Genomic DNA, 24,124 nt, shown 5'->3' with positions numbered 1-24,124 from the left:
TTCAGCCCCTCTCTGATCTTATCATCACGTGGGAATTTTTTGGAATCAGTTGTCCACGTTCCATCTCATTTTAATGACGGATTCTTTTTTCAGGTGGTCTACGCGAAAGGGAAGACAAAGGAGGGATTCATAAAAATAGAAAAAAAGCTAGAGATTCAACAAATAGAGAAAAAGGAAAACAGTGTTTCCAGTCGGAGGAGAAGATTTCTGAAGTGGATGGATCAAAAGGAGGATATTGTGTAAATGGACGATTGCATAAACATTTTTTCCGTTGGACATACTAACAATAAGTTCGTTTTTTTCATAATCCTTTTTCTTAAAGTTTGAAAAAATTGAAAAAACTGTGTTTCTGAATGAAGATATTAATTTTTAACTGTTTTCCCTGTACCTATTTGTGTAATATTTTTTCTTCAACTACCGTAATCTGACTACCGTAGCCGTGCTATCATAATTACCGAATTTGCAGTCATCGAATTTTATTTTCAATTTCCCTTATTTTTACGGGTTACTGTAGACTTTCTGTATGACACAATTTTTGTGAATAAGACTGTGGAGGGGATACGGTAGCTATAGTCGTTCTGATCTCTTGATTCTCAAACTTTCACCATGACTATTTTTTCCATTTTAGGAAGATTACTATTGTAGGATTACTGTAGTTCATATTTTATCAAAATTGTGTTTCTTAGGATTTTTCAAAATACCGTAAAACCTGCAATAGAAGTCCCTGACAGGAACCGAGAAAAATGGCTCAAAGTTAAAGGTCAGAGGCCCATTTATTAGAGGTTCTACGGTATTTCTGAACCAAGTCATATGATTCATACCATGAATAACACCAACTAAAAGTGCTCTCACTTCCTCACTTTCCATTGAAAAAAGCCCTTCATCGTAAAATGTCTCAAATGACCATTTCCTCTATTTTTCAATCCACTTGTCACAGTGAATTCGTGCGCACTTGCGCAACAAAAGAGGAGAAATCGAAGGTGGGGGCGGAGTCAAGGATGATGCCGTCAAAAAGTAGATCATATTCATATTTTTTCTGTTTATCTGGGACACATTCTTTTCACTTTTTCTGTATTCAAATACAAATTAATAGGAGCATCAGCACGAAGACGAAAAGAAGAGGAACAATGAATAGAGACGTCTTCTTTTCCTCTGTTTGTTTCCTCGTTTCGATTTTTAAAACTGGTAAGTAGTGAAACGGAAAAGGATTCATAAGGCGTTAGTTTTGCAGATTCGTGTACGCCGTTCGGAAGGGAAAGTTTGTTGGTATCACCTACAATGTTAGGGGTGTCTTCGTCTTCAGGTGGGTTCATTACCCTGTAGTAAGTGAGCTTCTAAACTTGAGCCCCTATATCTCGGTTCCTGTAAAACATATCAAAAAGTGTTCAACTGACAAAATGCTAATCAAAATATCGAAAATATGTTGTCAGTTGACAAATTTTTGATATCTTTCATAGGAATCGAGATAGTTAAGATCAAAGTTTGAGGGCTACTATTTGAAGAATTACGGTATTTGCTCTCTATTGAATTCTTTTCTCTTTAACAATCAGTTATATATTTTTCTCAAAACTAAAAAAACACACCATCCTTCAAAATTCATAACTCTCTTCAGGAACCGAACCAGGCATATCACGACCAGCAGTAACCAACAATAACTTGTTTCCTCAACAGTCAAGTGTTCGAGCACGCGGCGAAAAGAATACACACTTTGGAATTCCGAACGGAGTCGCCAAATCCAACAAGGAGATGTCTGTTTGTAAGAAGACCCATTTTGAAGTACAACTCGAAAACTATTATTTACTTTCAGCTCTCGGTGTTGCATCATCTCCGTCAATTATGGATGCAAGTGAATTGAATTGTTCCGAATTCGATGAATCATGTAGATGGAGGAATGTAGATGGAATGTTTGTAGATGAACTGGATTGGTATCAAGGATCTGGTGAGCTGGATCAGACGAGACTAGCTGTAGCCACTGCCACAAATGTGTTACCAGGTGAGTGGAGGATAAGCAGACACACAGACAGATACGTGATTCAGAAGGACAATACGCTATTGCTGCCACCGACATGGTTCAGTTCCCGACGATCAAAGCTGTTCTAGTTTCTGATCCAATATCTTGTCAGGTTGGAGATGGAGAGATCCGTTTCATGTGAGAGATTACATATTTTCCTTTTCAAATCTTGATCTTCTGGTTAAACAGGTACTGGACATCTCCCGAGGTTCAACTAAAAGTTTGTGTCAAAAAAACTTCAAAGGTGTACCCGGACTTCGATTTTTGTAGGCAAGTTGAAAAAATAAGAAGAATGAGAAAAAGAAGTTCTAGAACTTTCAGCCAAGCTATTGAGAAGAATGATCCGGGACCGGTGTTCGTCAATATTCCAGAGCAAGGAGCAGTTCCATTTCAGATTTATATCATCGCAGATCATTTTACATTTAATTCTGAAAACCTAAAAGGAGGATTCGCTATAATTGACTCAATTGAATATTACGCAAGAATGTGTAATTCCGATGAGAAGAAATCATTTGATTATAGCAGTGTGAGTGAGAGCCAACTGAATCAGATACTGTAAAACCTGTATTAGAAGGGCCCCTGTAATTGAAGGGCCCTCCGGAAGTACCGTAGAACAATAGAAGGACCGGCCCTTCTAATACAGGTTTTACGATATTATAGAACCCGATGAGTACAACATAATGATAATATTTTAATGGCGGTACCTTGTCTATGAACCAAGTTACAGGCACAACGAGACGAAAATAACAGCCAAGGATCGAGTCGGTCCGGATTAGCCATATTATGGCTTTTAACTTTCTTCATGAAGAGAGTGAAAGAAGAAGAAGATCTTCATAAATAAGATACAGTTTTCCAAATAGTAGCATTTTGTAGTACTTTACGAGTTTTATTATATCTGATTTAGTTGGTCTAAAAATATGAATTCTAAAGTGAAATATGGCAGGTCCCGCGAAATACCGCCAGGATCCGGTTTACAAGTATGCATTTTTGGAAAAATGGATTTTTCAGAATGGATCCGACAGTATTCCATTGATTCCTCTCGCTGAATCCAAAGATGACTTCCAAGAGGAAAGTTCTCATGTGACTGTGAAACGAGAGTCCGATGACTCATCATTTGAAACTCTTCATGCTTTTGGAGCAGTTCCGGAAATGAACTTCCAACTCGGAATTCCAAGAGGGTCAGGAGAAAGGACAGGAATCGTAGATTTCAGTTCTAAACCAGATGAAGGACTTATGAGGAACTCTATGGTAGTTCATAGTTCAACTTTAGAAAATATTAAATAAATTTTCAGATAAAAATCCGACGTCCTGCAAGTCAAGAAACCAACGATGTGAATGACGAAATCTCGGATCCATCGGTTTCGACAGTTTGCGAAGCGATTGTTTGCTCATTCAATGAATCAGAAGCATGCTCAAATATGGCTTTACAATCAGATTGGAGTATTGGAAATGGACCAGTTGGCAATCCATTGACCGGTGTCAAGGGAGATGCTTCCTCTCTTCCATTCAATGAAAGTGAGTTTCGAATGCCGAAAAACCTGTAATAGAAGAGCTCCTAACTTTTATCTAATTTATCTCGGTTCCTGTCAAATATATAAAAAAGTTGTCAACTGATAAATTGTTTAGCATAATATCAGAAACGATTTGCCAGTTAAAACCTTTTTGATATATTGCATAGGAATTGAGAACATTGAACTCAAACTTCAACCGCGTGGAGATCCTTCTATCACAGGTTTTACGGTAGATCTCAAGGGCAGAAATAAATTCACTATTCCAGATGGTTCTTATGCTTACATCCATGGTCCACAAATAAAATCTCGTCTTCAAACTCCCTCTTTTAATGTCGACAAAGCAGTTACAATTGTGTTCTCGTACTACAAGGTTAACCTAATTAAAAAATTTTAATTTGATTTTAAAAAGTTTAGGCCGGCAAAGCAAGTCATTTTCAAGCTGTTATCAAAAAGGAAAATAGTGAGGAAATCGTGACTTATCAAGCTCCCAAATTGATCAGAAACTCCAGAAGATGGTTTAGGGAAAGTTTAAATATTTCAGCAGGCCGATATGATTATGTGAGTTGAAAAAATATTTAGGAAAACAATTGATTAAAAAAATTCAGATTGCATTCGAAGTTTCAAATCTTCGTCCGAATCATTATGTCGGAATTGATGAGATGTTTGTTGTGGATGATCGGAGGAAGTCTTTTTGTTTCCACAGACATTAGTGGACCGAATTTTGAATTTCAGATTTTATTTAGATCACTTCCCTTCTCTCTACGTGTACGTTAATAGCCTTGGAATCAAATATATGTTTTATTTCTTGACCCAATTTTTTAAAAAGATTTTTATTGTCGTCGTCGTTTTACGTATTCATATAGTTACGAAATGGGAATAAAAACTCTACACCGAACTGTTCTCACACTGGGAGTTAAAACATATAAGCTAGTTGAATTACATTCACCATTCTAAAATTTAAACTGGGATACGGCACATATAAAAAAACGCATCGAGGCAACCGGGCTTAAAAAGGGAAAAGGTACATTGTTATGAGGGGGATTTCACGTATAATTACAGACAATTTTCAGCACTTTAGAGAAAAAATTTGAAGCCCGTATACAAGCAAAAAGTGTAGGAAGAATAAGAGAAAAAAGAAATAATTACAAATCTGTCGAATAAAAAATCTGAATACAAAAAAAAGTTTGAATTTAGGTAAAATGACATATAATACAAAGACTAGATGATCATCTAATTCATCATATTCTTAAAAGTACTAATCAAATTCGAAGATGAGGATGGACAGGTTGCAGAAGCATCTTCGTAGAAACATATGTAGCTGTCCGAGAGAAGGCGTCCGACCAGCGGATCCAATGCTGCCTTTCCGAACATTGCCTGGAAAAAGTCGATAATTACTTGTGAAAATAGAAAAAAAACTCCAATCACCTTAATCTGCCCTGTTTCATCTGCATCCTTCAACCGATTCCATCCTTGTAGAGATAACCAATCTGACATATTTCCACATTCTCTGGCAACTGGAACATTAAATCCATCCGATAATCCTTCTCGATCAGCCATCGAATCGAAGAAAATCCATTGATTTGTAGATGATCGTACGTATGCAACATAGTGAGATGTTTCAATGCAAAGTACTGCTGATAGGACCATTTTGTGCGAATGTGGCTTCTTGACTGGTTTGGCTGGTGGGAATAGGTCACGGCTCTGATGGTCTTGGATTTCTGGCAAGAGATGAGAGTGATGGAAACACTTCCGACAGAAGATGATTTCCGAATAGAATACTCTTCTAGTCAAAAAACACGTTGGACAATAAACTTCCGAGCATGCCCCACAACTTGTACAGGCAGGAACAGCTCCAGCAACAAACGGAGTGATATCGATGGTCTCAAGAGGTAGAATCTTATCGAATACTTTTTGTTGTCCATATCTCGGAAGTTGCATTATCAGAACTGGAGGTGATTTTGCGAAAGTTACTTGAGCAGAACGCATATGTCTTTCAAGTAGATGCTGGGATGTTGCAGCCCCTCCTTGCCAATCGTCCACAACAATCGGAACAAGATATTGAGAATCCTTCGCACGATTCTGTCCAATTAGTTTGATGAATGGCTCCGCATGGAAAATCTCTGAGAAAATGAATCCCAATATCTCTTCTGGGTCTTTTTCTTCATTCGTCAATCCTGTGACATGTGGCATAAGTTCGGCGAGCAGCTTTCGAAGCTTCATCACATGGTCAGCTCTCACATAATGCACTTTTCTCAGTGGGAATACAATTTCTTGAGCCAAAATTTTCTGAAACTGGGAAGCTTTCTCATTTCCTTTGATTGATTTTTCGAGGAGGCTGAAAATATAAAGCGTCTAGTTAAGCATACAATAAAAGTAAGGCACTTACAAATCGAAGAAAGTGCTTTGTACAAACATCGCATATAATGTCGCATCCAGGTAGCAAGAATTACAGTATCCCTGAATTCCTTTTTGCCTTCCGACCAGTTGTTGAATATCTTTCGCCGGCCCACAATGATGTTTCTCTACCCCAGAATCCATACTTCCAAATTCCTCCGTTCTTCTGTTTATTGTATTGTGACTTGTTGGATAATTAGAAGACATTGGAACAGAATGTCCACTGGATGAAGATGCTGCTCTGTTGTGTCTTAAAGCTTGCACCGGAACGAGAACTCCTCCTGTCACCGGACTTCCACAATATGTTATTGCTTCGTTACTTCTTCTCCAAGCAGTGGGAACGTCATCGTCGAGTTGGACGATCGCCGATCGAACCAATCGTTCTCCTTGCTCGTCAACTTCGTTCCCCAACCACCGAACAACCCCATTACGTTGAGCTCCGAGATGTGCGACTACCACATGACTGCCTGAAAAAAATATCAATTGACTCAGCAATTTTTTCCTAAATACTGTGGAACTGATAACTAATTTGTTTGTCTGATAACTAACTTTCACTTTCAACTTATGATTAGATTACGAAACCGCTTACCAATATCATACGATTCAATCAGATAATCTTCTACGTGTGCGATCGGCTTTGGTGGAAGAGGTGGTGGTTGCTGATGAGCAGCAGCTGCAGAAGAAGCTCGTGGCGGCGATGGTGGGGCGTATGGTGGTGGTGGTGGATCAGAAAGAGATTCTGACGAAGCTTGTTTCCCATTAATGTTGTGCCGCACATTGACTGGAACGCTGATTGATGTCCCAGACGCAGCAGGCATCTGTTGACTCCGCGAAGAAGAAAGACGACGTCGATGTTGTGCAGAAGAAGAAGAACTTGATGAAGTGGAAGACGTTGACTCGAGTGTTGAGAGTTCAACGAATCCAGCATGTCCGTCTTTTGAATGGAATAGTTGTTCCTTGTTGAAAACTCCAGTTCCTGCTCCAATTTGATTTTTCTGCAATCGTTTGAGGTTATAGAAATCAAATTAGAGCTTTAGAATACTTACAAATTCAACACCAGCATATAGCGTTTTGTGTCCTTTCAAAAATCCAATGAACTTGATTATTCCTCGTTCTTCTACTCCATTATTGTTCCAAATACATTGATCCTCAACTCGGAAACCCAGCTGATCACTTTCCACACTAAAAATTTTACTGGTTTTTTTTCTTTTCACGATATGTAAGACTTACGGTTCATTTTGCTCTGCTATGTGTTGTCTATGATATAAGTTTCTTTGCATTGTGTGAACACTTTTACTCCGACTAGGCTGTCCTACGTATGAATTCAAGCTGGAGGAGTGAGATGTACGAGGTGCCACTGGTGGTGCTGGTGGAAGTGGGTGATGATGATTCTGAAACTGATTTCCAATTTTTTTGAATTTTTAAAATACTTACTGAATATGTATTGTAGTCCGGCTCCGGAGGTCTCATCGCTCTGCTAGGTCGTTCAAATTCCGCTTGTTGCCTCGTCACCGGAATTATTCTTTCCTGTGAGGGTGGTGGTTTTGGATAAGCAGAATTTCGGTAGCTTTCCTCTGCTCCGTTATAATGCACCAGTCGTCTGGAAATTTCAAAAAGTTTAATGACTGACAGGAGCAGACAAAGAAAAAATGAGCTTCAAACCACCAACCTATTATCGTAGAGTGCTGACACTCCGCCGCCTTTCATCGGCATGTGCATTTGGTTGGGAGAGTAATAGAGACGTGAATTCGAAGCTGCCACCGATGACGATCCTGGAAAATGGGTCCCGGTTTATTCCTTTTTTGATGGGACGGGGAGAGAAGGTAAAAGAAAAAGACCTCGTAAAGATGATTGACGTAATGGGAAGTGAGTACTTCTCTTTTTTCAGAGAACGTTTTAGAGTGGGGAAACTATTATAGTAAAACTTGATCAATGGTTTCTAGAAGTTTGAGCTCAACTCTCATTTTTCTTCTAGCTTTCAAAATTTTATGGCTTTTTCTTTTGTGAGCTCAATCAATCGAAAATAATTTTTTTTTGAATTTCCGAAAAATGATTATTCGCGAGCTCAAGAAACTCAATTGATCCCCAATTAGAAATCGAAAAAAAGACAAACTCACCAGACATGTCTAAGTTCCAATTTGTGTCAAAGTGTCGATTTAACCGGTCATGAGATGAGTATGAATTTGATGGCCACTGAAAATTTGCTTATTGAATCAAATGAGCTTCGGAGAGAAGTTCTAAAATTGAAGAAAATGAATTGGAGAAACTGATTGGTTGAAAGGGAAAAAATTCCAATGATAACGGGGAGCAGCCAATTATAGACAACTGATTAGTAAAAATTTCAGTTTTCATTGAAGAACTCATGGAGTGGTATGTGAGAGAGTTAACAGGTAAAAGAGGTGTTAGAGGTAGAAAAAGCGGCGATGTGAGTTTAAAATAGAAGAGAAAAGAAGAGAGAAAGAGTAAAAATTGAAACTTTTTGTTTGATTTTGATAGAAACTCACTATTTGTTGTTCTTTCTTCCCCTTTATCATTTTGAAAGAAAGTTTATTTTATACTATTCTAAACCGGTGTACTTTTAATATAATTTCCGGGGCAATATTAGATTTTTCGAAGTTATAAGCATTAAAATTTATGTCGGCGAACGAGAAAAAGCAAATGAAATGGGGATGACTCCCCCACACTAATAATCCCAGAGAACAAGAACCAATTTTCTGGAAGGGCACAACTGTTCTAAGCCTTTTCATATTTCTACTCGCTTCTGTTTTTTTCACGAATCACATGATTAGGTCCCATGCTCGCGGGAAAAAACAATATGAGAATTGTTTTTGGAATCAGAATTCCTAAAATTGGACTAACATTGGACAGCTAATCAGGTCTTCCAGAAGTTTTGACTATTTTTCAGGAGCCATTCTAAACCGAAAAATAAGGGACGATGAGGGGAATTAGATGAAAATTTGGATAAACATGAACAAATGAGAGAAAATAATTCGGGGGAAAGCAGATGAGCAGTTTGAGGAGAACATCCGAGCGAACTAGTAGAAAAAAGAGCATTGAAAACGTCGAGCTTTTGAGAGTCACGTCGCTCCTCACGACGACAAACGAAATAGACAACAAAAACAGCTCAAGAAGAGAAACAACTATTTCTTTTTTATCGCCTTCGTCTTCGTCTTCCAACACACTCGCTCCTCAATGAGCAATAGAATATATTGAATCTATTCGGGAGCAGCTTGAGAAGAAAACGGAGGAGAAGAAGAAGAAGAAGCCACATAAGAAGCTGAAGAGGGGGATGCCCAATATGACCAAGAAGGGATGAAGTGAAAAAAACAAAAACGAAGAAAACTGCGAAAAAATCTCTCGTGTGTGTCAAGTCGTTTTTCAAGACACGACACTCAAAACTTGTGGGACCCTGTTGCTGACTGAGCAATGACTTAGTATCCAAACTGCCCGAGGGGCATTGAGCAGAAAGAGAGAGAGAGAGAGAGAGAGAAAGAGTGAAAAAAAGAAAGAAACGGGAGGAGGAAAAAGGAAAAAAACCAAGTGATTGAGCCCCGACAGTTGCGCGTTACGTGGGCTGCTGACTGACTATTCTCTTCGGTTTGTTTGCTTCTCGAACAATCAGGCTCAAAAAGTGTCTCAAAACGAGATCTGTATCTCGTAGATGAGCTGAAAAGCATGATGATGTCACGTGCTAGACGACAAGAGGAGAACACAACAAAAGAATATTAGGGGAATCCTCCTAGGAGACTGCTCATAACTAAATTTGTTTGTTCTTTCTTTTTCTCAACATTTGAACCTTGAACTAACTATTAGAAACACTGAAAAAAAAACCAAGAAAAAAAAGAAAGAAAAAGCTTCGAGGTCCAATTGAAAGCAATTATCGGATCGCGTCGTCGTGTGATGAAATACTAGACTTGGTGTGGCAACTGAATATCTGCTAGTTGGTTAAACAAAAAAGGGCTTTTAGAAAAAAAAGTTTGCTGTGCTGTGACTGTGATTTGTGTTTTGGTATTCGAATTTCGTTCGTAAATTCGAGAATTACAGTAATCCATAAATACCGATGAAAACCTATTTGAGAGACAAATATGGAAATCTAGTGGAAAATATGTTTATAGATTCCAGAATAGACTTTTGCATAGTTCCAGAGGCTTCCACAGTATTTTCATTCCGAAATTAAAAAAAAAGAAGTTTTAAGAAAATACTATAGTTTCCTCTGAAATGCATTGAACTCCGCGAATCCGAGCGTTTTCTAATTGTTTTGTCAGTGGGCACAAAAAGAGGAAAAGAGAGAAAAAAACTTGTCGTTCACAAAAAAACAAGGAGCCGTGCGACCGCCGCCGTTTTGTTCGAAAAAAAACGTCGAGTAAGAAGGAAGGAAGGAACTAGGCGCCATGCAGCCGGAGGGACATAGAAGCACAAAAGACACGACGGGACACAGAAGACGTCACTCTTTCTTCTGAATAAGAAGAACCAAGTTACGGGGCAGAATGGGACTGGAAGACGTTGTTGGAGAGACATCCGAGAACCGAGTGAGAAAAGAAAAATAGAGTGAGACAATATAATTGCCCCGAGGGGGAGTTATAGAGAAAAAGTAAGAAAGTGAAGGGATTAGCGAGACCAACCTGAGAAGCGTTCGTGTCGAAGTCGACGTTGTACCATATTCCCGGTTCTTGTTGTCTCTCTCCGATCCATGAGACTTTTGCTGGAACTCTGCGCATTGTGTCGTCCTGGAATTAGGGAAAATTTTAGAATTTGGTGAATAATGTGGGTGGAGACATCTCAAAAAGTATTAGTGTTTTCAAAAATTGTACGCCCTGATTGTGCTAAACAAGATATATTTATGGTACAAAAAATCAGAATTGTAGAAGAGAAAACCCACGACCGGAATTCCGTAACTAGCAAATTTTGTTCTTGACTTCTGTCCGTTTGCCGGCAATTTTTTAGTTTCTCAAAAATGTTCTATTCCGACTGATTTAGAGGTTTTCAACACAATAAATAGTTGTCGGAGAGCAATAGTAATCGAGAAAAAAGAACTAAGAATTTTAGGTTGCGGTAGTTTTCGTGACAGGAGCCTTAGCCACGCCAACAAGTTTTTCTACATCTCCGATGTTTTCGTATCAGAATAATACTACAGTAAGATAAAAGTTTTTGAAAAAAACGTTTATGAAAAAACGTTCAGAACAACTAATTCGTGTTTAAATGAAAAAAGAGAGCTCTACTTTTTCATAATTTGTCAACAATAGGCGAAAAAATCCATCCCCAATCCAAAAATATTTCATTGATTGGGTGGAAAAAAAATCAAAAAATAAAAATGAAACTGAAATTGAAAAGGGAAAAAGAGAAAGGCGGAGCGGATGCGTCAACGAACAAAACATCGCCGTTTTCGGTATTGTCGAGATGAAAAATAAAACGGAAATATATACCACAACTAGAGAGGGTTAAAATAGTTTGTCAAAATGATTTCAATCAATGCGAGTTCAGTTGTGACAAATTGAGAAGAGAGAAGGGCGTTGCCAAGACGAAACAAGTTAGGCGAGAAGAAGAAAAAGAAAGCAACAACTAAACAGGCAAACAGTCGGAGTCTCTCGACCACGGAGAGAGAGAATGGATATAACTTATACTTTGTAAGAGAAAGAGGAACTTCTTCTCTATTTCTGTTGTTTTTTGGTTCGTTTTGTTGGGAGAGAGAAGAACTGGTTTGCGCTCACTGACAATATCACTTACAGCCTGACCGCAATCGGTTTATGAGGAGGACGGTTAGCAAAGTCACAAGAGACTAGAACTATCTATGGGGTTTAAACTATTTAAAAATTTTTTTGAAATTCCAGGTTTTCAGAGGAACCAATGATATCGCCTTACTCATGTCATCGGAATTTCGATCAGTCACATGTGACTCTGTCTGAATACAAGAAAACATGTATTTTGTCTTTTACTGTCTGCGTCTTGGTTTAGAAATTTTGAAGGCGCTGTTTCATCCTTACTTTTAGAACAGAAACCGGTCTTCACCGCGTTAAAAAAAATTAAAAAAAAAAAAACTCACGACATCAACTTCCACTCGGTTTCCAACTCTCAGGTTAACAATAAAATTGAATCTTTCGATATTGTGGTATAGTTCCAGTCGATTCTCAGGCTTCACAGACAGAAGATGTCTGAAAATGGTAAATTTCAACAAATAAAGAACATACTGTTCGATCTTCTTACATTGCCTGATCCTGACTTATTCGCATCACATCCGTCCTTGTCACCATGGAACATATCCTTGGATTACAATCGAGTTCCTGAATCTGATAAATATGCTAAAGGATTTCCGTAAATTCTTCGCTCACCTCCATTGGTGTAGCTATTCTTTCTTGTATACGATTCAACCTATTTTTCGAGTACCATTCGTTCAGTTCGGGTATCTTCCAGTCGTCATCAGCCATTTCTCGAACCATTGTTCCAGCTGGAATCTGGAATTCGAAACTTTGAAATTTAATAATTTTAAATTGAAAGGTGCAGAAACAAAGTTTATTGTTTCTTGTATTCAGAATAAGAATGAGCTAATTATTATTTGAAAATCTCACTTCAAAAACTCTCGGCTCTTCATACTCCTCGTGGCTCTTTTTGAAATAAAGACCATTGATTTTCCTTTGAAGAAGTGCCACTATTAATCCCTCTTCATTCAGATCTCGATCTAGCTTTGTCCTACTGTCGCTAACATCCACTAGAGTTTCCTTATAAGGCACGGAAGGCTTTTCTATGAAATCGAATCCGTCTAACAAATTTCCGACCGGTATATTTTGATCCTGGAACAGTAAGCTTGAAGCAATAATCTTTGTAAAACGACTCACAAGGTATGATTCTCGGTTTTTACTATTTGTATATCTAACATTTGAACTTGAACTTGAATTTGTATTGGATTGTCCCAGAAACTCGAAACCGTGATTATTCAGGTCATTGAAACTATTTCTGAGTTGAGTTGGCCCCATGAAGTCGTCCAACAGATTGCGAAATTGATGAGAGCCCGCTGAAAAACAGAAATCGTCATTATTCAAATTTCATATTTTGAGACAAACCTGACAGCTCCGGTACACTTTCAAATTCACCGGGCATTCTGAAATACGGAGGTTTGGACCGTTTGACAAATGAAAGCATTTTCTGGATTTGAAATAAAGAGCAACAATTCGGGATTCGTACTATAACAGAGCGGAGAGGGGCGGTAGACGAAGCGCGCGAAGCTTACAACGTTACGTTTCGGTGGGCAAACAGAAAAGGACGTTGTCCAAACAATTATTAGACTTCCGCATCACCTATTTGGTGTTGAATATCTTTTTTATATTTTGGTTTTGACCTTCGTTCGGTTTTTTACTTTGCGAAAATAAAACGCGGAGCAAGCAAAGTGGGGGAAAGAGGCAATGGACATCAAGACGGCGAGGAAGAGAGAAGGAGAGAAATCGACACAATTATTTACAGAAAACGGAAAAGAAATGATAAGAGGCCTACTTGTGAAGTCACTGAGTTCGTTGCCAATTTGCTAAATTTTTGAGCATTTTTCGAAGAGTTATAATAAAATTTGAAAAAGGCTTTGAGCCAGGGATATTCGAAATTTTGAAAACTCTGACCGGAATATTTCCGAGGCTTTTATTTCTCCGGAATTCAATATTTTTGGATTACAGTATTTCAAAGGCGCACGCAAAAGATTTCTTGCGGGTCTTGAGCGGAATTATTTTTTTTGCGTTTTTGAGATCCGTTTTCTTTTGTCACAGGAATATAGGCCTTATCCATCAGTAATTTTCGCGAAGAGAGAAGAAAACTTGAAGGAAGTTGTTAAAAAAAACTGTTTTTCATAGAATTCGAAGTGGCTTCAACTTCAAATTATAGCAATCTAACCGAGCTCCACCGATAAAGACAAGTAGCGCTAATTTGAAATTCCCAAACATTATTCTCAACTGTAACACCAAAATGAAGTTTTGAGAAGGTCTTTCCTTGCTAAAAAGAAGACAACAAGCCCCTCGGGTAGGTAATAAAATTGCTTCTGACTATTCTCATCTCAACGAGAATTTAAATTGGGTGAATAGCTAAAGAGAGCTCTTTGCATTGGCATTTTCATACAAATGACCACTGCATATATTATGGGTAACCATTGGGCAAACAAGAAATGTTTTGGGATAGAAGATGTAACATTTTGATTGCATTTTCGTGCTGGGGTTGATGTGCGATTGTTTGAGTGGTGGAAAGAAGTGTAAGCAGAATTTTTTCTGTTTGCCAAAAAGATTGAGCATGAGAAAAAAGAGTGAGAAGTTTGTCGGAACATGGAGTCCCAAACTCAAAAAATTGAAATTTTAATTTTTAAAAATTTGTAATTCAATAAATATACACTTCGATAAGTCAAATGAGTCACCAGTAGACGAAAAAATTCTTCTCTATTTCGCCCGAGAAAATCAATAAAATACGATGAAAAGGAAATACCGGTTCTCTTGAGGATCGGCGCGGACAACGCATTCGGGGTAGGAGGAGCGGGCGTCCTATTATAAACAACATTGGGTTTGCATCAAATTACATTTAGGTCTGGCTAGCGGTCAAGAATATCATAATTCAATAAACAAAGTTTATAGATAGCAAGGATAAGTTAGATCCTTAATATTGTGAAAGGTTTTAGAATCGAAAAAAACTCGGTCGGATTCATCAATGAATAAACAAACACAGAAGATTAAAGAAAACCAAGAAACACCTTTCAAACAAAGTAGTTTTAATATCGTTCATTCTGTATAAATCTCAGAAATCAAATCACATAAAAAGTAAATTATTCGATCAAAAGGTTTATTTGCAATAATCAACCCATAAACATGTTATTGATAAATGCCACGTCTGCAATGTGAAGCCCTGTGCACAAAGCGAGACCCCAGAAAATAAGGATAATCAGAAAGATGAGGTTGGTAACTCCAATTATGATACGGATCTGAAAATTAATGAGCTATAATTTCTCGAGTGATACCATAAACCTACTACAGTGGCATTCCCTGGTTTCTTGTCTTCTTTCTCAGATGTAGGAGCGGTCGACGTCGAAACATCCGTTGCTTTAGACTTCTTAACAATAGATACTGTTGATCTGAAATTAGTACTAATAAGATTTTTATGACCCTTTAAAACCATACTGTTTGGAAGTGTCCCTATCTTTTTGAATCCCCGGCGGTGGTGCAGGAACTTTGACGAACGTCCCTGCGGGTGGTGGAGGTGGTGGAGGAGCAGGCACCGGAACAGCGTTTGCAGTTTGTGGAGGAGGTGGTGGAACTTTTCCTACTTCTTCTTTGACTTGGTCCAGACATAAGTATTGATCTCCCACTGAAAAATATGAATACTATCTACAGATGAGTCTAGAGTATTTCTCACTTTTTCAGATGATTCCGAACCGAAATATCTAGTTGGATCGAAGAGATAAACGAGATGTGAAATGAGTGTATAAAAATAATATTGCGTCTTTTTTTTCTGTGTTTGGCAGTCTGTCAGTCCACCCGATTCTTGAAAAGCTAAAAATTAAATACGGATTGACGTGACCCTTTTTGACAGAGAAAAATTGTGATGACTGACTATGAGGACTGAGGAGCATAGCGAAGAAAACACGGCGAAGACGCCCCAGCCATACTAGTCACTTCAAACTCCCTTGTTATAATCTGTTTTTTATTATGTCATAAACTCTTTTTCTTCACATAAGTATAATATATTCTGAACTAAACTAACTGCAACGTGAAAAACTATAACACCGAAAAACGTTGATTCTGCAAGTCATATCTTGGATCAAGTAGTTTCTTCTAATTGGTGGTCTAGGATTTATAATCAAGTTCGTAAAGTGAGTGTTCTAGTCATCCAGACGACCAATATTATTTCCTTTCAGTGGCTGACACCTATATCAATTTGGGCGAGATCCAAGCAGCCAGTGCTCCCCAATCATCTGACACTCAAGGATCAACAGCACCAGTGTCTGCTCCTGGATCGTCTCCAGCATCGATTCCGCCATCGGCTCCATCCTCTGGACCTGCCCCTGCACTCGATCCTACTCAAGGACCAGGATCAACTCCACAAGCATCTTCTCTTCCGAATTCCGCTCCTCCTCCTCCAGCCCCAACTGCACCAATTTTCATCCCACCACCAGTACCACCTGAGAATGCTGTGGCTGCTCTTACAGCAGCTACTCCACCGAAGGAAGAGGCGGCAGTCCCTGTTTCAGTCAAACCAGTTGCTGCGCCTGCTTTGAAATTATTCGAAGATGTCAACTTGGATTCCGATGCAAAATCTGCTCAGAATGGAGTGAAGAGCAAGAAGTCAAAGGGTTCAGTGTCAGATGCGAGAAAAAACAAAAGAAAGGGGTCAAGCGAAGATTCGGGAGAATATAAGAAACCCAAGCAGCTATACTTTGTAAGTAAACATATTTTTAAAGCTTCTGTGAGAAACAAAAAAATTTCAAATTCCAGGCTCGTGGATGTTACTGTTTTTGCTTCTTCCTATTTCTGGGATTACTCATCGTCTGGGGACTTGTCGCTGCTGTTGCCCTTAACTACCTTCATATCGAATTCTTCGAGAAATTGATTACGAATTTTGGATAACTATGTGTTTAATGATTTAAAAAATGAATGATTTGAAATTGTATTATTAGTGCTATTGAATTATTTATTGAAACAGCTTCTGGTCTCCCCTTTGAACTTTCCGGCGAGTTCCAGAACTCCAGCATCGTAGGTTTGCTTGGCAGAGCTTCCCCAGTTAGAATATGATTTTGGGATATCGATGCGAAGAACACGTTGGCATGGCTGGAAAGAGTACAAGATATTGTAGTAAAACCTGGAGAACCTACTGTAATCCCATCTTTGCAATCGTGGAAGACTGCCAAATAAGGCTCGATGGTGGTGATTTCTTTGGTGGATCCACTCAAATTGAACTCTCCATTGGAATCAGCTTTCGAGGATGCCAATTTGTCATCTTTGTCCAAGAATCCAGGAAGGAAGCTGTCTGAAATTCAAAACGTAGCAAACTTCTTCAAAAGTCTACTTACTATCAGATTCCATAAGCTTCACTTTGACTCCAGATGCTGGTTTTCCCTCGCACAGAACTTTTCCTTTTACCTAAAAAAACAATTTTTTTTCAAACTAAAAAATCGAAAAGTTCATACCGCAGCCCATTGAGTTCTTCCAATGAGGTCAAGAGCAGTTGTGGATCCGATGAAAAGAGCAATTGAAAGAATGAGAAGACGCATGTTTGTTCACGACTGAAACTTTAAAACTACAAAAAATAACTTCAACAGAAAGCATAATATATAGAAGTCAGAAAGCAGAAGTTGTGACAGACGGTTTGATACAAAATGAATGATGAAGCAAACTGAATCATTTTGATTCTATCTTCTCTGTGTTTACCGAAAAGGATGTGAAATGAAATTGTGAAAAGAAGAAATATCAAGAAAAAGAAGATACTAAAGAAAGAAGGAAGTGAATGATTCTTTGTGGTGGGACAAAAAATTGTGATTTTTTGGAATCCTCTCATGAGACCTTTCCTTTGATTTCTCCGGAAAAAAAAGTTGATTTCTGGTTCTTGGTTGGTTCCTGAAATGCTGAATATCATAAATATTTTGAATGAGAAAAAGGTTTTCAACAGTTCAAGCCTCAAAGGCTATAATTCGTAAATTACGGTATTTCCGCTTACAAAGGGTGGTGCACAATTACCCGGACTGATAAAAACGGGTATACCTTTAGACATAAGTAATTTCATAGAACGAAAATTGAAATAAATAAAATTTTGTGTTTGATTCAAAGCTACTAAAATTTTTTAAATAATTCCTCGAAGCTAGGTTTTGCTATGACCGTCTGAAGATGAAATGTTTCTCGCATGCCTTTGTGATTTTCAAATGATGGACCAAATTTGACAAACGATAACTCAGCTCAAAGTTGATTAAACAGTGTGAAATTTAGTCATTTTACTGATAAGTTATTTGAATTTGTGGACTCCAACTTTGAGTCTAATACAACTCTTCACTCAAATTTTTTCCTAATACAAACTTGTGTCAGGGTAATTATGAACCACCCTATTGATCAGCACCACAACTTTTTCAATTTTTTTTTCAATAGCTCGGCTCATGAGAAAGATATAAAGAAAAGTTGACCATGTCTGTCATACCAACAGAAAAATTTTTAGTTGTTCTTTTTCACATCTGTTACAAGAACTGAAAAAAAAAAACTTGGATTTATATGCCATCATGTGGATTGGGATCAATCAGAAGAAATACGATGCAAAATCAGTCTTCTGAGAATGAGTTCTGGAGAATTGAGGAAACATTCTACCCACGCCAACCATGATCTATACCAGGATCTGAACAGTATAACACCCGTTCAGTAATTTTTTTAGATCATCAAAAGTTTAAACTTGCTGTAAACACTCTAATATAGTGCCACTCAAACCATCAACTTTGACCCCATATATCTCGGCCCCTGTGAAAAATATGATGAAGTGGTCAACTGTTAAAACCCTTTTGATACTATGAGAAGAATTTTGGCAGTTGAGCACTTTTTGATATCTTCTACAAGAAATGAGCTATATGGGCTTAAAGTTTACGGTTTGGGTTTCTATTAGAATGTTTAGAGTAACTGAAATACACCTAATTTGATCACGAACTGAACACTCGAACATTGATCATTTGAAACGAAAACACCTACATATAATAGCATCATAAACTGTTTAGTATAAAAGTGAAGTGTTTCTGACTTTCCTTCACTTTTTGATTCATATTTCACTCTTTGTGTTTGATACTTCACATCATCCAGTTTAAAACTATATTTTCACTTCAACCTTCAATATTTCAAGACCTCTCTCCTTGACGACTACTTCTGTTGTCCTCTTCACTGTTGACCTATCTCGTTTTCTTTATTTCGACAAACATTGACCAAGGTCGTTGTTATTTATTACACAACACGTTTCGTTTCCCAGTCCCGGCGGACCGCCCATGATATCATTTCACTGGTAGAACTGTATTCTGCCTCTCATCTCGCCCTCCTCATCCACAGTTTCTGTTTTGAAAACATTATCCGTTGTTGAGTCTCCTGAATTATTTCGAAATATAAATTTCCAGATGGCAAAGTTTGTATTCCTTAGCCTTCTGCTGGTTGGATCCGTCGCTTCTCTAGATCTCATTGGCCGTACCCAGTCTGCCGCCGTCAAAGGAAAATTGGTGTGTGAGGGAAAGCCAGCATCCGGAGTCAAAGTCAAGCTGATGGAGTCTGACAGTTGGTTTTCTGTTTCGAAATCATTTCAATTCACAATTATTTTTAGACAGCGTTGGAATTGGTTTCCTCGATAGTGATGACAAGATGGCATCTGGAAAGGCTGACTCCAGCGGAGGATTCAACTTGAGCGGATCGACCAAGGAACTCACTGGAATCGAACCATATCTTGCCGTTTTCCACGACTGCAAGGATGGAATTACGGTGAGTCAGAATCTGGTTTATGGGAAAACAATCTGTCAGAGGGGGCATCATTCAAAACGAATTTTGCTGAAGAGATTAACCGAAACCAAAACTGCGTTCTTTGATCGGGAGAAAAAAGTATAAATAAATTCAAATAGGGAATTCACCCCCAACAAACAGTAAACAGAAAGAGACACAGATTTGAAAGTTCAACAGACCAACCAGAAAAATCAGGAACCAATTTTCAGCCTTGCCAACGTGTCTTCCGTGTCAACATTCCAAAATCCTACACCAACAGCGGAAGCTCTGCCAAGAAGACCTACGATGCTGGAGTCATCGAGCTTTCCGGAAAGTACCCAGGAGAGTCCAGAAGCTGTTTGAACTAGATTTGAAACATTTCTTTTTCTCAACGAATATTCTCTAATAACAGTTTCAATTAATAAAGTTTCTTTTGTATTTTTTTTTTCGTTTTCAGTTCAACTTTCTCTAGATGCTGAATCAATCAAAAGTTGATAAACTTCTATCGTTTTCAATTGGAAATGGACAATTTTTAAAGTCTCTAAAATCATGTTAAATTAGTCCGAGAAGTCTAGAAAGCTACAGATTAAATAAACAAGCCGAGCGCTTTATTTTAAATGAGGCGTTTTTTTCTAGCCGGACCCACAAGTTCAACTCTCAGAGGAACTTTAAACAAAATGATAAACGAAATCAGAGTTGCTGCAGTTCAAAATATCAATTTCATTTCGATGGAAATGCACAAAAACATTGTAAAATACAAAAAGGAAACTCTTATTTTGTATAATTAGAATTGAAAGTTACAGGGTCCTCTGACAGAGTTTACTTGCCCCTGTAGATCTTCAAAGTTGGACATTTTTACAGATTACAGATTAAAGGTTACCATAAAACTGGTAATATATAGGCCCTCACAATGCACAGCTTGGGATAATTCTTCTTGACTTCTATATTTTTAACAGGAACTGAGAAAAATTGGGTCAAAGTTAAAAGTTAGGGGGCTCTTCTATTACAGGTTTTACGGTAAATTTTAGGTTACAAAGAATGTGATACTGCACTGTTTCATGTTTTTTCAAAACAGCCATCACGTCACCTGCTAAACGTGTTGTTAGTTTCAAAACCCTGACTCATCTTTTGTTAATCCTATTCATTCATCTATGCAGAAACCAATAGTTCGATGAGTAACATTTTGATCTTTTCATTATACTTTTTTAACCATTCGGCTGATATAATCCTTGTGATGTAGTTCTCTATACCGTTGTAATCTCTCTTTCTCTTCCCCTATCTTACTCGGTTAAACTCATCAATATTTGTCTTATCCATGACGCTCTGGACGCAGTTGGCACATCTTTCTTTCGCCTCTCTTTTTCCAATCCATCCAACTTCCTGGTCCCATCAGGTGATACCAGATGATAAGCTTTATTTTCTTAAAGCTTTCAATCTCACTATTTCCAGAGAAGCATTAAAATGTTCATTCTGTTCCTCCTACTCACAATAACCATATCAACTTCCGACGGTGGTAAACTGGGTCGTCTACAATCAGTGGCTGTAATACTTTCCCAACTTATGTGACGTCATTAAATTCATTCGTTTATTTAGGTGAGTGGGCAATTAAAATGTGAGGGCAAACCAGCAGCAGGGCTGAGAGTCGACTTGATGGAGTCAGACAGTGAGTCAGAAATTTCAAAAGGTTGAAAAAGAACACTTTTAATTTAAGATAACGTCGAAGAGAGCGGAATTATTGATGATGATGATTTTATTAATTATTTTATAACCGATGAATCTGGAAACTTTAATGTCAGTGGTTCGGAAGTTGAGATTTCTGGAATCGAGCCATATGTGAATATTTTCCACAAATGTGATGATGGACTGTCGGTAAGAGACTTTTTGGTTTTAGAAAGATTTCAAAAGTGTTCTTGACTAAACAGTTTGATAGAGTTTTGGTGAGGGTAAAAACTGTACAGGAGGTTTTTATAGAAACTGTCCAAGAGAAATTTTCAGATTAAAACATGTAGATTTTCAAAAATAATTGAGCCAATGAGAAGGGCCCAGCGTTCCAAAGGGCTTGGTCAGAAATCACGCCGCAGATAACGTTTAGACCAGACAAACCGTAATAATGGAAACTTGAAAAAAACCCTAATCTCGTCTTCGCTAGGGCCCGATTTCCGACCAGGCCTTTTGGAACCCTGTGGAAGTAGATTAAAACCGGAAAACTATGAATTTTCAAGATTAGTTAAGAATTGTCTACATGTGTATCGAAATCAGGAAGTTTAAGATCTTAATTATAATAATTGCAGGTTAATTAAACAACTTTCTGTAGTACATATAAAAGTCTTTGAAAGTTGAATCATCTATTGTTTTTAACAATCAGTCATATACTGATCTTAATGAATCATTTTCCATTGGACTGAAAAGTTTCATTTAAAAGAGTACCAGGGTCTCCTGGCTAGAATTATTTCAGAAAACATCGTCGTTTTTAGAACAAACCTTCCTTCTTTTAGCCATGCCAACGTGTTCTCCGCATCAATATCCCAAAATCAGCAACTGTTTGGGGAGAAACTTCATCCGAACTTTTCTCAATTGGAACATTCGAATTAGCTGGGAAAGTGGTTGGAGAGCGAAGAAGTTGTGCTTACCGAAACCTGACAACCGATTCATTTTAACCTTTTAATAATGATTATGAACTCTTCTTCTTGTTAGTTGGTATGACAGTTGATCCCAAATGCACATAAAACAATCCTCCATTGATGATAAGAACGTTAGTCTGTGTGAGTGTTATCACTTGAACAAGAAGGAGGGCATTGCTGCCAGCCGCCTTCTGTTTTTGCCCTGTTTACAACCAGTGCTTAAATAAATTTTGCGAGAATCACAGGCAATAAAACCAGCTGATTACATATTATCATTTGAAACACAACGACAACGGTCCAATAACGCCCGTAGAAGAGCACGCCCCCATTTGAAATGAGATACTGTAGTTTCGTCCATTCGACACTGTTTCTCGGCACTGGTAGTACTCTATCAAGTACGTTCACCGAGACTCGTTAAGCTGATTATATGACTTTTGAGGCGTCACTGACTCTCTCTCCATCAAATTGCCATTCCCGTTACAAGCTCACTCAATAAAACTTGTACTTTTCATTTCATTCCGTTTTAATTACTTTTAACTTCCCTTTGCATTCTCTTTTGACATAGTTACTCTCGTTTAAAATTTTGTTTTTGTTAGTCAGGAACTCCTGGTCCCTAAATTTGACCGACTTTTTTTCAATCTGTCTATTTCGACAAACTGACCCAAAGCTGTAAATAGGATTAAATAAAATAAATAGAATGAGGGAGATTATAAAGTTTCATGGTTTCCAGAAATAGTAAAAATATAGACACTTTTATCTTTAAATTTTCCTTTTTTGTATAAAAATATCTAATAGGATCAACTACCACTGTTTTGACATAATTGTTTAATGTCTGTGTTGGCAAACTATCGGTTGATGAAGCTCCAGTCATAAAAGTTGTTGTTTCTCTCAATTATTATTCTCATCTTTCACTGTAACATATCATCCACGGTTTCAAAACCTTACTATCTAAACATACATAAACAAAGTGCAGAAATGTTGCAAAAAGTGTACCGGATTCCTTTTAATCCTTAACTTAAAACCTAAAGAGTATAAGTTGTGTTCTAGACTTAGCTAATGCCGATCAAAACTTTAAAGAACGACTTTGAGTCTTTTTTATTCAGAACAATGAATAGTTGTCAGTAGGAGTAGTTTTGTTAAAGAATTTAATTGGAAGAATGAGTCATTATTGGTTTCATTCTTGACCTTAGAAATTTCGTTTTTTTTTAATCTTTTCCTCTCAGTTAATATTTCGAAATATTCGTTCAAGTTTCAGATTTTATGAATTCTGAAAATCAAAAATATTTGGCTTCCAAATTGCTTTGCGATTCTGAATTTCTATTGATTATGAAATTTTGAGATTCTGAGATTTACTTTTTGTACGGATTCTGAAGTTCTAGAAGTTTTAAATATCGAATTCTGAGATTTCAAGTTTTTGGAATTCTACGTATTCTCAGATCCTGGGATTCAAAAAATGCAATTTATGGATCATTCAAAATTTCAAAACAGTTTTAATTATTATTTTTTTTTCGAAATCTTCGTTTTATTTTGAATCTATCAAAGCCATTGTAAGAACCGCATAACAGTTCCAAAAACTTCTGGAATTGAAAACTCGCCAGTTTTCAAATGTTATGTTGGTTATTTTGAACTTATCTAGTGATTTTTTTTGTTAAATTTCGAGATCCCTGAACTAATTCAGATGCCTAATCCAGATGCTCGCCTAATCCCCAAAGTGCATCCATACTCCCTATGTCCTTTGATCTGTACCTTCAAGCTCTGATTTAATCTTAAACCTTGTCTCCTTATTTTTATTCATTATGGAGGGCATCAAATCGACAGCTCGTGACAAAAATGACACCACTCTCTCAATCGATAGCAAATTATCTTTCTCTCGAGTGTTGTGTGACCAGAAGCAGCAGTTCCCTTCCTCTTCTTCTTCGTCTTCTTCTTCTTCTTCTTCTTCTTCTTCTTCTTCTTCTTCTTCTTCTTCTTCTTCTTCTTCTTCTTCTTCTTCTTCTTCTTCTTCTTCTTCTTCTTCTTCTTCTTCTTCTTCTTCTTCTTCTTCTTCTTCTTCTTCTTCTTCTTCTTCTTCTTCTTCTTCTTCTTCTTCTTCTTCTTCTTCTTCTTCTTCTTCTTCTTCTTCTTCTTCTTCTTCTTCTTCTTCTTCTT

At 37.6% G+C, this 24,124-nt stretch overlaps 8 protein-coding genes across 8 annotated transcripts in view; 4 read left to right on the top strand and 4 right to left on the bottom strand.

Moving 5' to 3' along the window:
• Positions 1-1,127: 1,127 nt before the first annotated feature.
• Positions 1,128-4,232, top strand: Cbr-mam-7 (the record flags this gene model as incomplete). Its single annotated transcript, XM_002641582.1, has 11 exons — positions 1,128-1,185; positions 1,232-1,303; positions 1,613-1,756; positions 1,808-1,993; positions 2,038-2,149; positions 2,333-2,537; positions 3,020-3,259; positions 3,304-3,526; positions 3,789-3,892; positions 3,937-4,080; positions 4,128-4,232. 11 exons carry the CDS (start codon positions 1,128-1,130, stop codon positions 4,230-4,232), a joined length of 1,593 nt encoding a protein of 530 aa, XP_002641628.1.
• A 520-nt stretch (positions 4,233-4,752) lies between these two features.
• Cbr-cyld-1 lies at positions 4,753-13,008 on the bottom strand (the record flags this gene model as incomplete). The annotated part of the gene is made up of 14 exons (XM_045244217.1): positions 4,753-5,857; positions 5,909-6,383; positions 6,506-6,911; positions 6,963-7,098; positions 7,147-7,307; positions 7,351-7,516; positions 7,586-7,688; positions 8,034-8,109; positions 10,539-10,643; positions 11,957-12,065; positions 12,118-12,200; positions 12,243-12,365; positions 12,480-12,922; positions 12,972-13,008. 14 exons carry the CDS (start codon positions 13,006-13,008, stop codon positions 4,753-4,755), a joined length of 3,528 nt encoding a protein of 1,175 aa, XP_045094155.1.
• Positions 13,009-14,728: 1,720 nt separating this feature from the next.
• On the bottom strand, positions 14,729-15,048 carry CBG09947 (the record flags this gene model as incomplete). The annotated part of the gene is made up of 2 exons (XM_002641580.2): positions 14,729-14,854; positions 14,902-15,048. The coding sequence occupies 2 exons, from the start codon at positions 15,046-15,048 to the stop codon at positions 14,729-14,731; spliced, it is 273 nt and encodes a 90-aa protein (XP_002641626.2).
• Positions 15,049-15,263: 215 nt separating this feature from the next.
• On the top strand, positions 15,264-16,496 carry CBG25901 (the record flags this gene model as incomplete). The annotated part of the gene is made up of 3 exons (XM_045244216.1): positions 15,264-15,274; positions 15,756-16,308; positions 16,365-16,496. 3 exons carry the CDS (start codon positions 15,264-15,266, stop codon positions 16,494-16,496), a joined length of 696 nt encoding a protein of 231 aa, XP_045098975.1.
• A 60-nt stretch (positions 16,497-16,556) lies between these two features.
• On the bottom strand, positions 16,557-17,140 carry Cbr-ttr-3 (the record flags this gene model as incomplete). The annotated part of the gene is made up of 4 exons (XM_002641579.1): positions 16,557-16,697; positions 16,742-16,896; positions 16,940-17,009; positions 17,057-17,140. The coding sequence occupies 4 exons, from the start codon at positions 17,138-17,140 to the stop codon at positions 16,557-16,559; spliced, it is 450 nt and encodes a 149-aa protein (XP_002641625.1).
• A 1,863-nt stretch (positions 17,141-19,003) lies between these two features.
• On the top strand, positions 19,004-19,723 carry Cbr-ttr-2 (the record flags this gene model as incomplete). The annotated part of the gene is made up of 3 exons (XM_002641578.1): positions 19,004-19,157; positions 19,204-19,358; positions 19,586-19,723. The coding sequence occupies 3 exons, from the start codon at positions 19,004-19,006 to the stop codon at positions 19,721-19,723; spliced, it is 447 nt and encodes a 148-aa protein (XP_002641624.1).
• A 1,093-nt stretch (positions 19,724-20,816) lies between these two features.
• Cbr-ttr-1 lies at positions 20,817-22,012 on the top strand (the record flags this gene model as incomplete). The annotated part of the gene is made up of 4 exons (XM_002641577.1): positions 20,817-20,897; positions 20,949-21,018; positions 21,067-21,224; positions 21,851-22,012. The coding sequence occupies 4 exons, from the start codon at positions 20,817-20,819 to the stop codon at positions 22,010-22,012; spliced, it is 471 nt and encodes a 156-aa protein (XP_002641623.1).
• A 1,215-nt stretch (positions 22,013-23,227) lies between these two features.
• CBG09942 overlaps positions 23,228-24,124 on the bottom strand; it is a gene marked incomplete at both ends in the record, with an annotated part of 1,850 nt that continues 953 nt past the window's right edge. Inside the window, 3 exons of the mRNA XM_045244215.1 lie at positions 23,228-23,285; positions 23,330-23,374; positions 23,749-24,124. The exon at positions 23,749-24,124 is cut by the window's right edge and continues 654 nt beyond it. Coding sequence (XP_045094154.1) covers positions 23,228-23,285; positions 23,330-23,374; positions 23,749-24,124 — 479 coding nt within the window. The remainder of the gene's footprint in view (positions 23,286-23,329; positions 23,375-23,748) is intronic.

The sequence above is a fragment of the Caenorhabditis briggsae genome (genome assembly GCF_000004555.2).
Source record: "Caenorhabditis briggsae complete genome, chrIII, whole genome shotgun sequence".
In the NCBI taxonomy this organism is placed as follows: domain Eukaryota; kingdom Metazoa; phylum Nematoda; class Chromadorea; order Rhabditida; family Rhabditidae; genus Caenorhabditis; species Caenorhabditis briggsae.
This window is presented reverse-complemented; position numbering and strand designations above follow the sequence as displayed.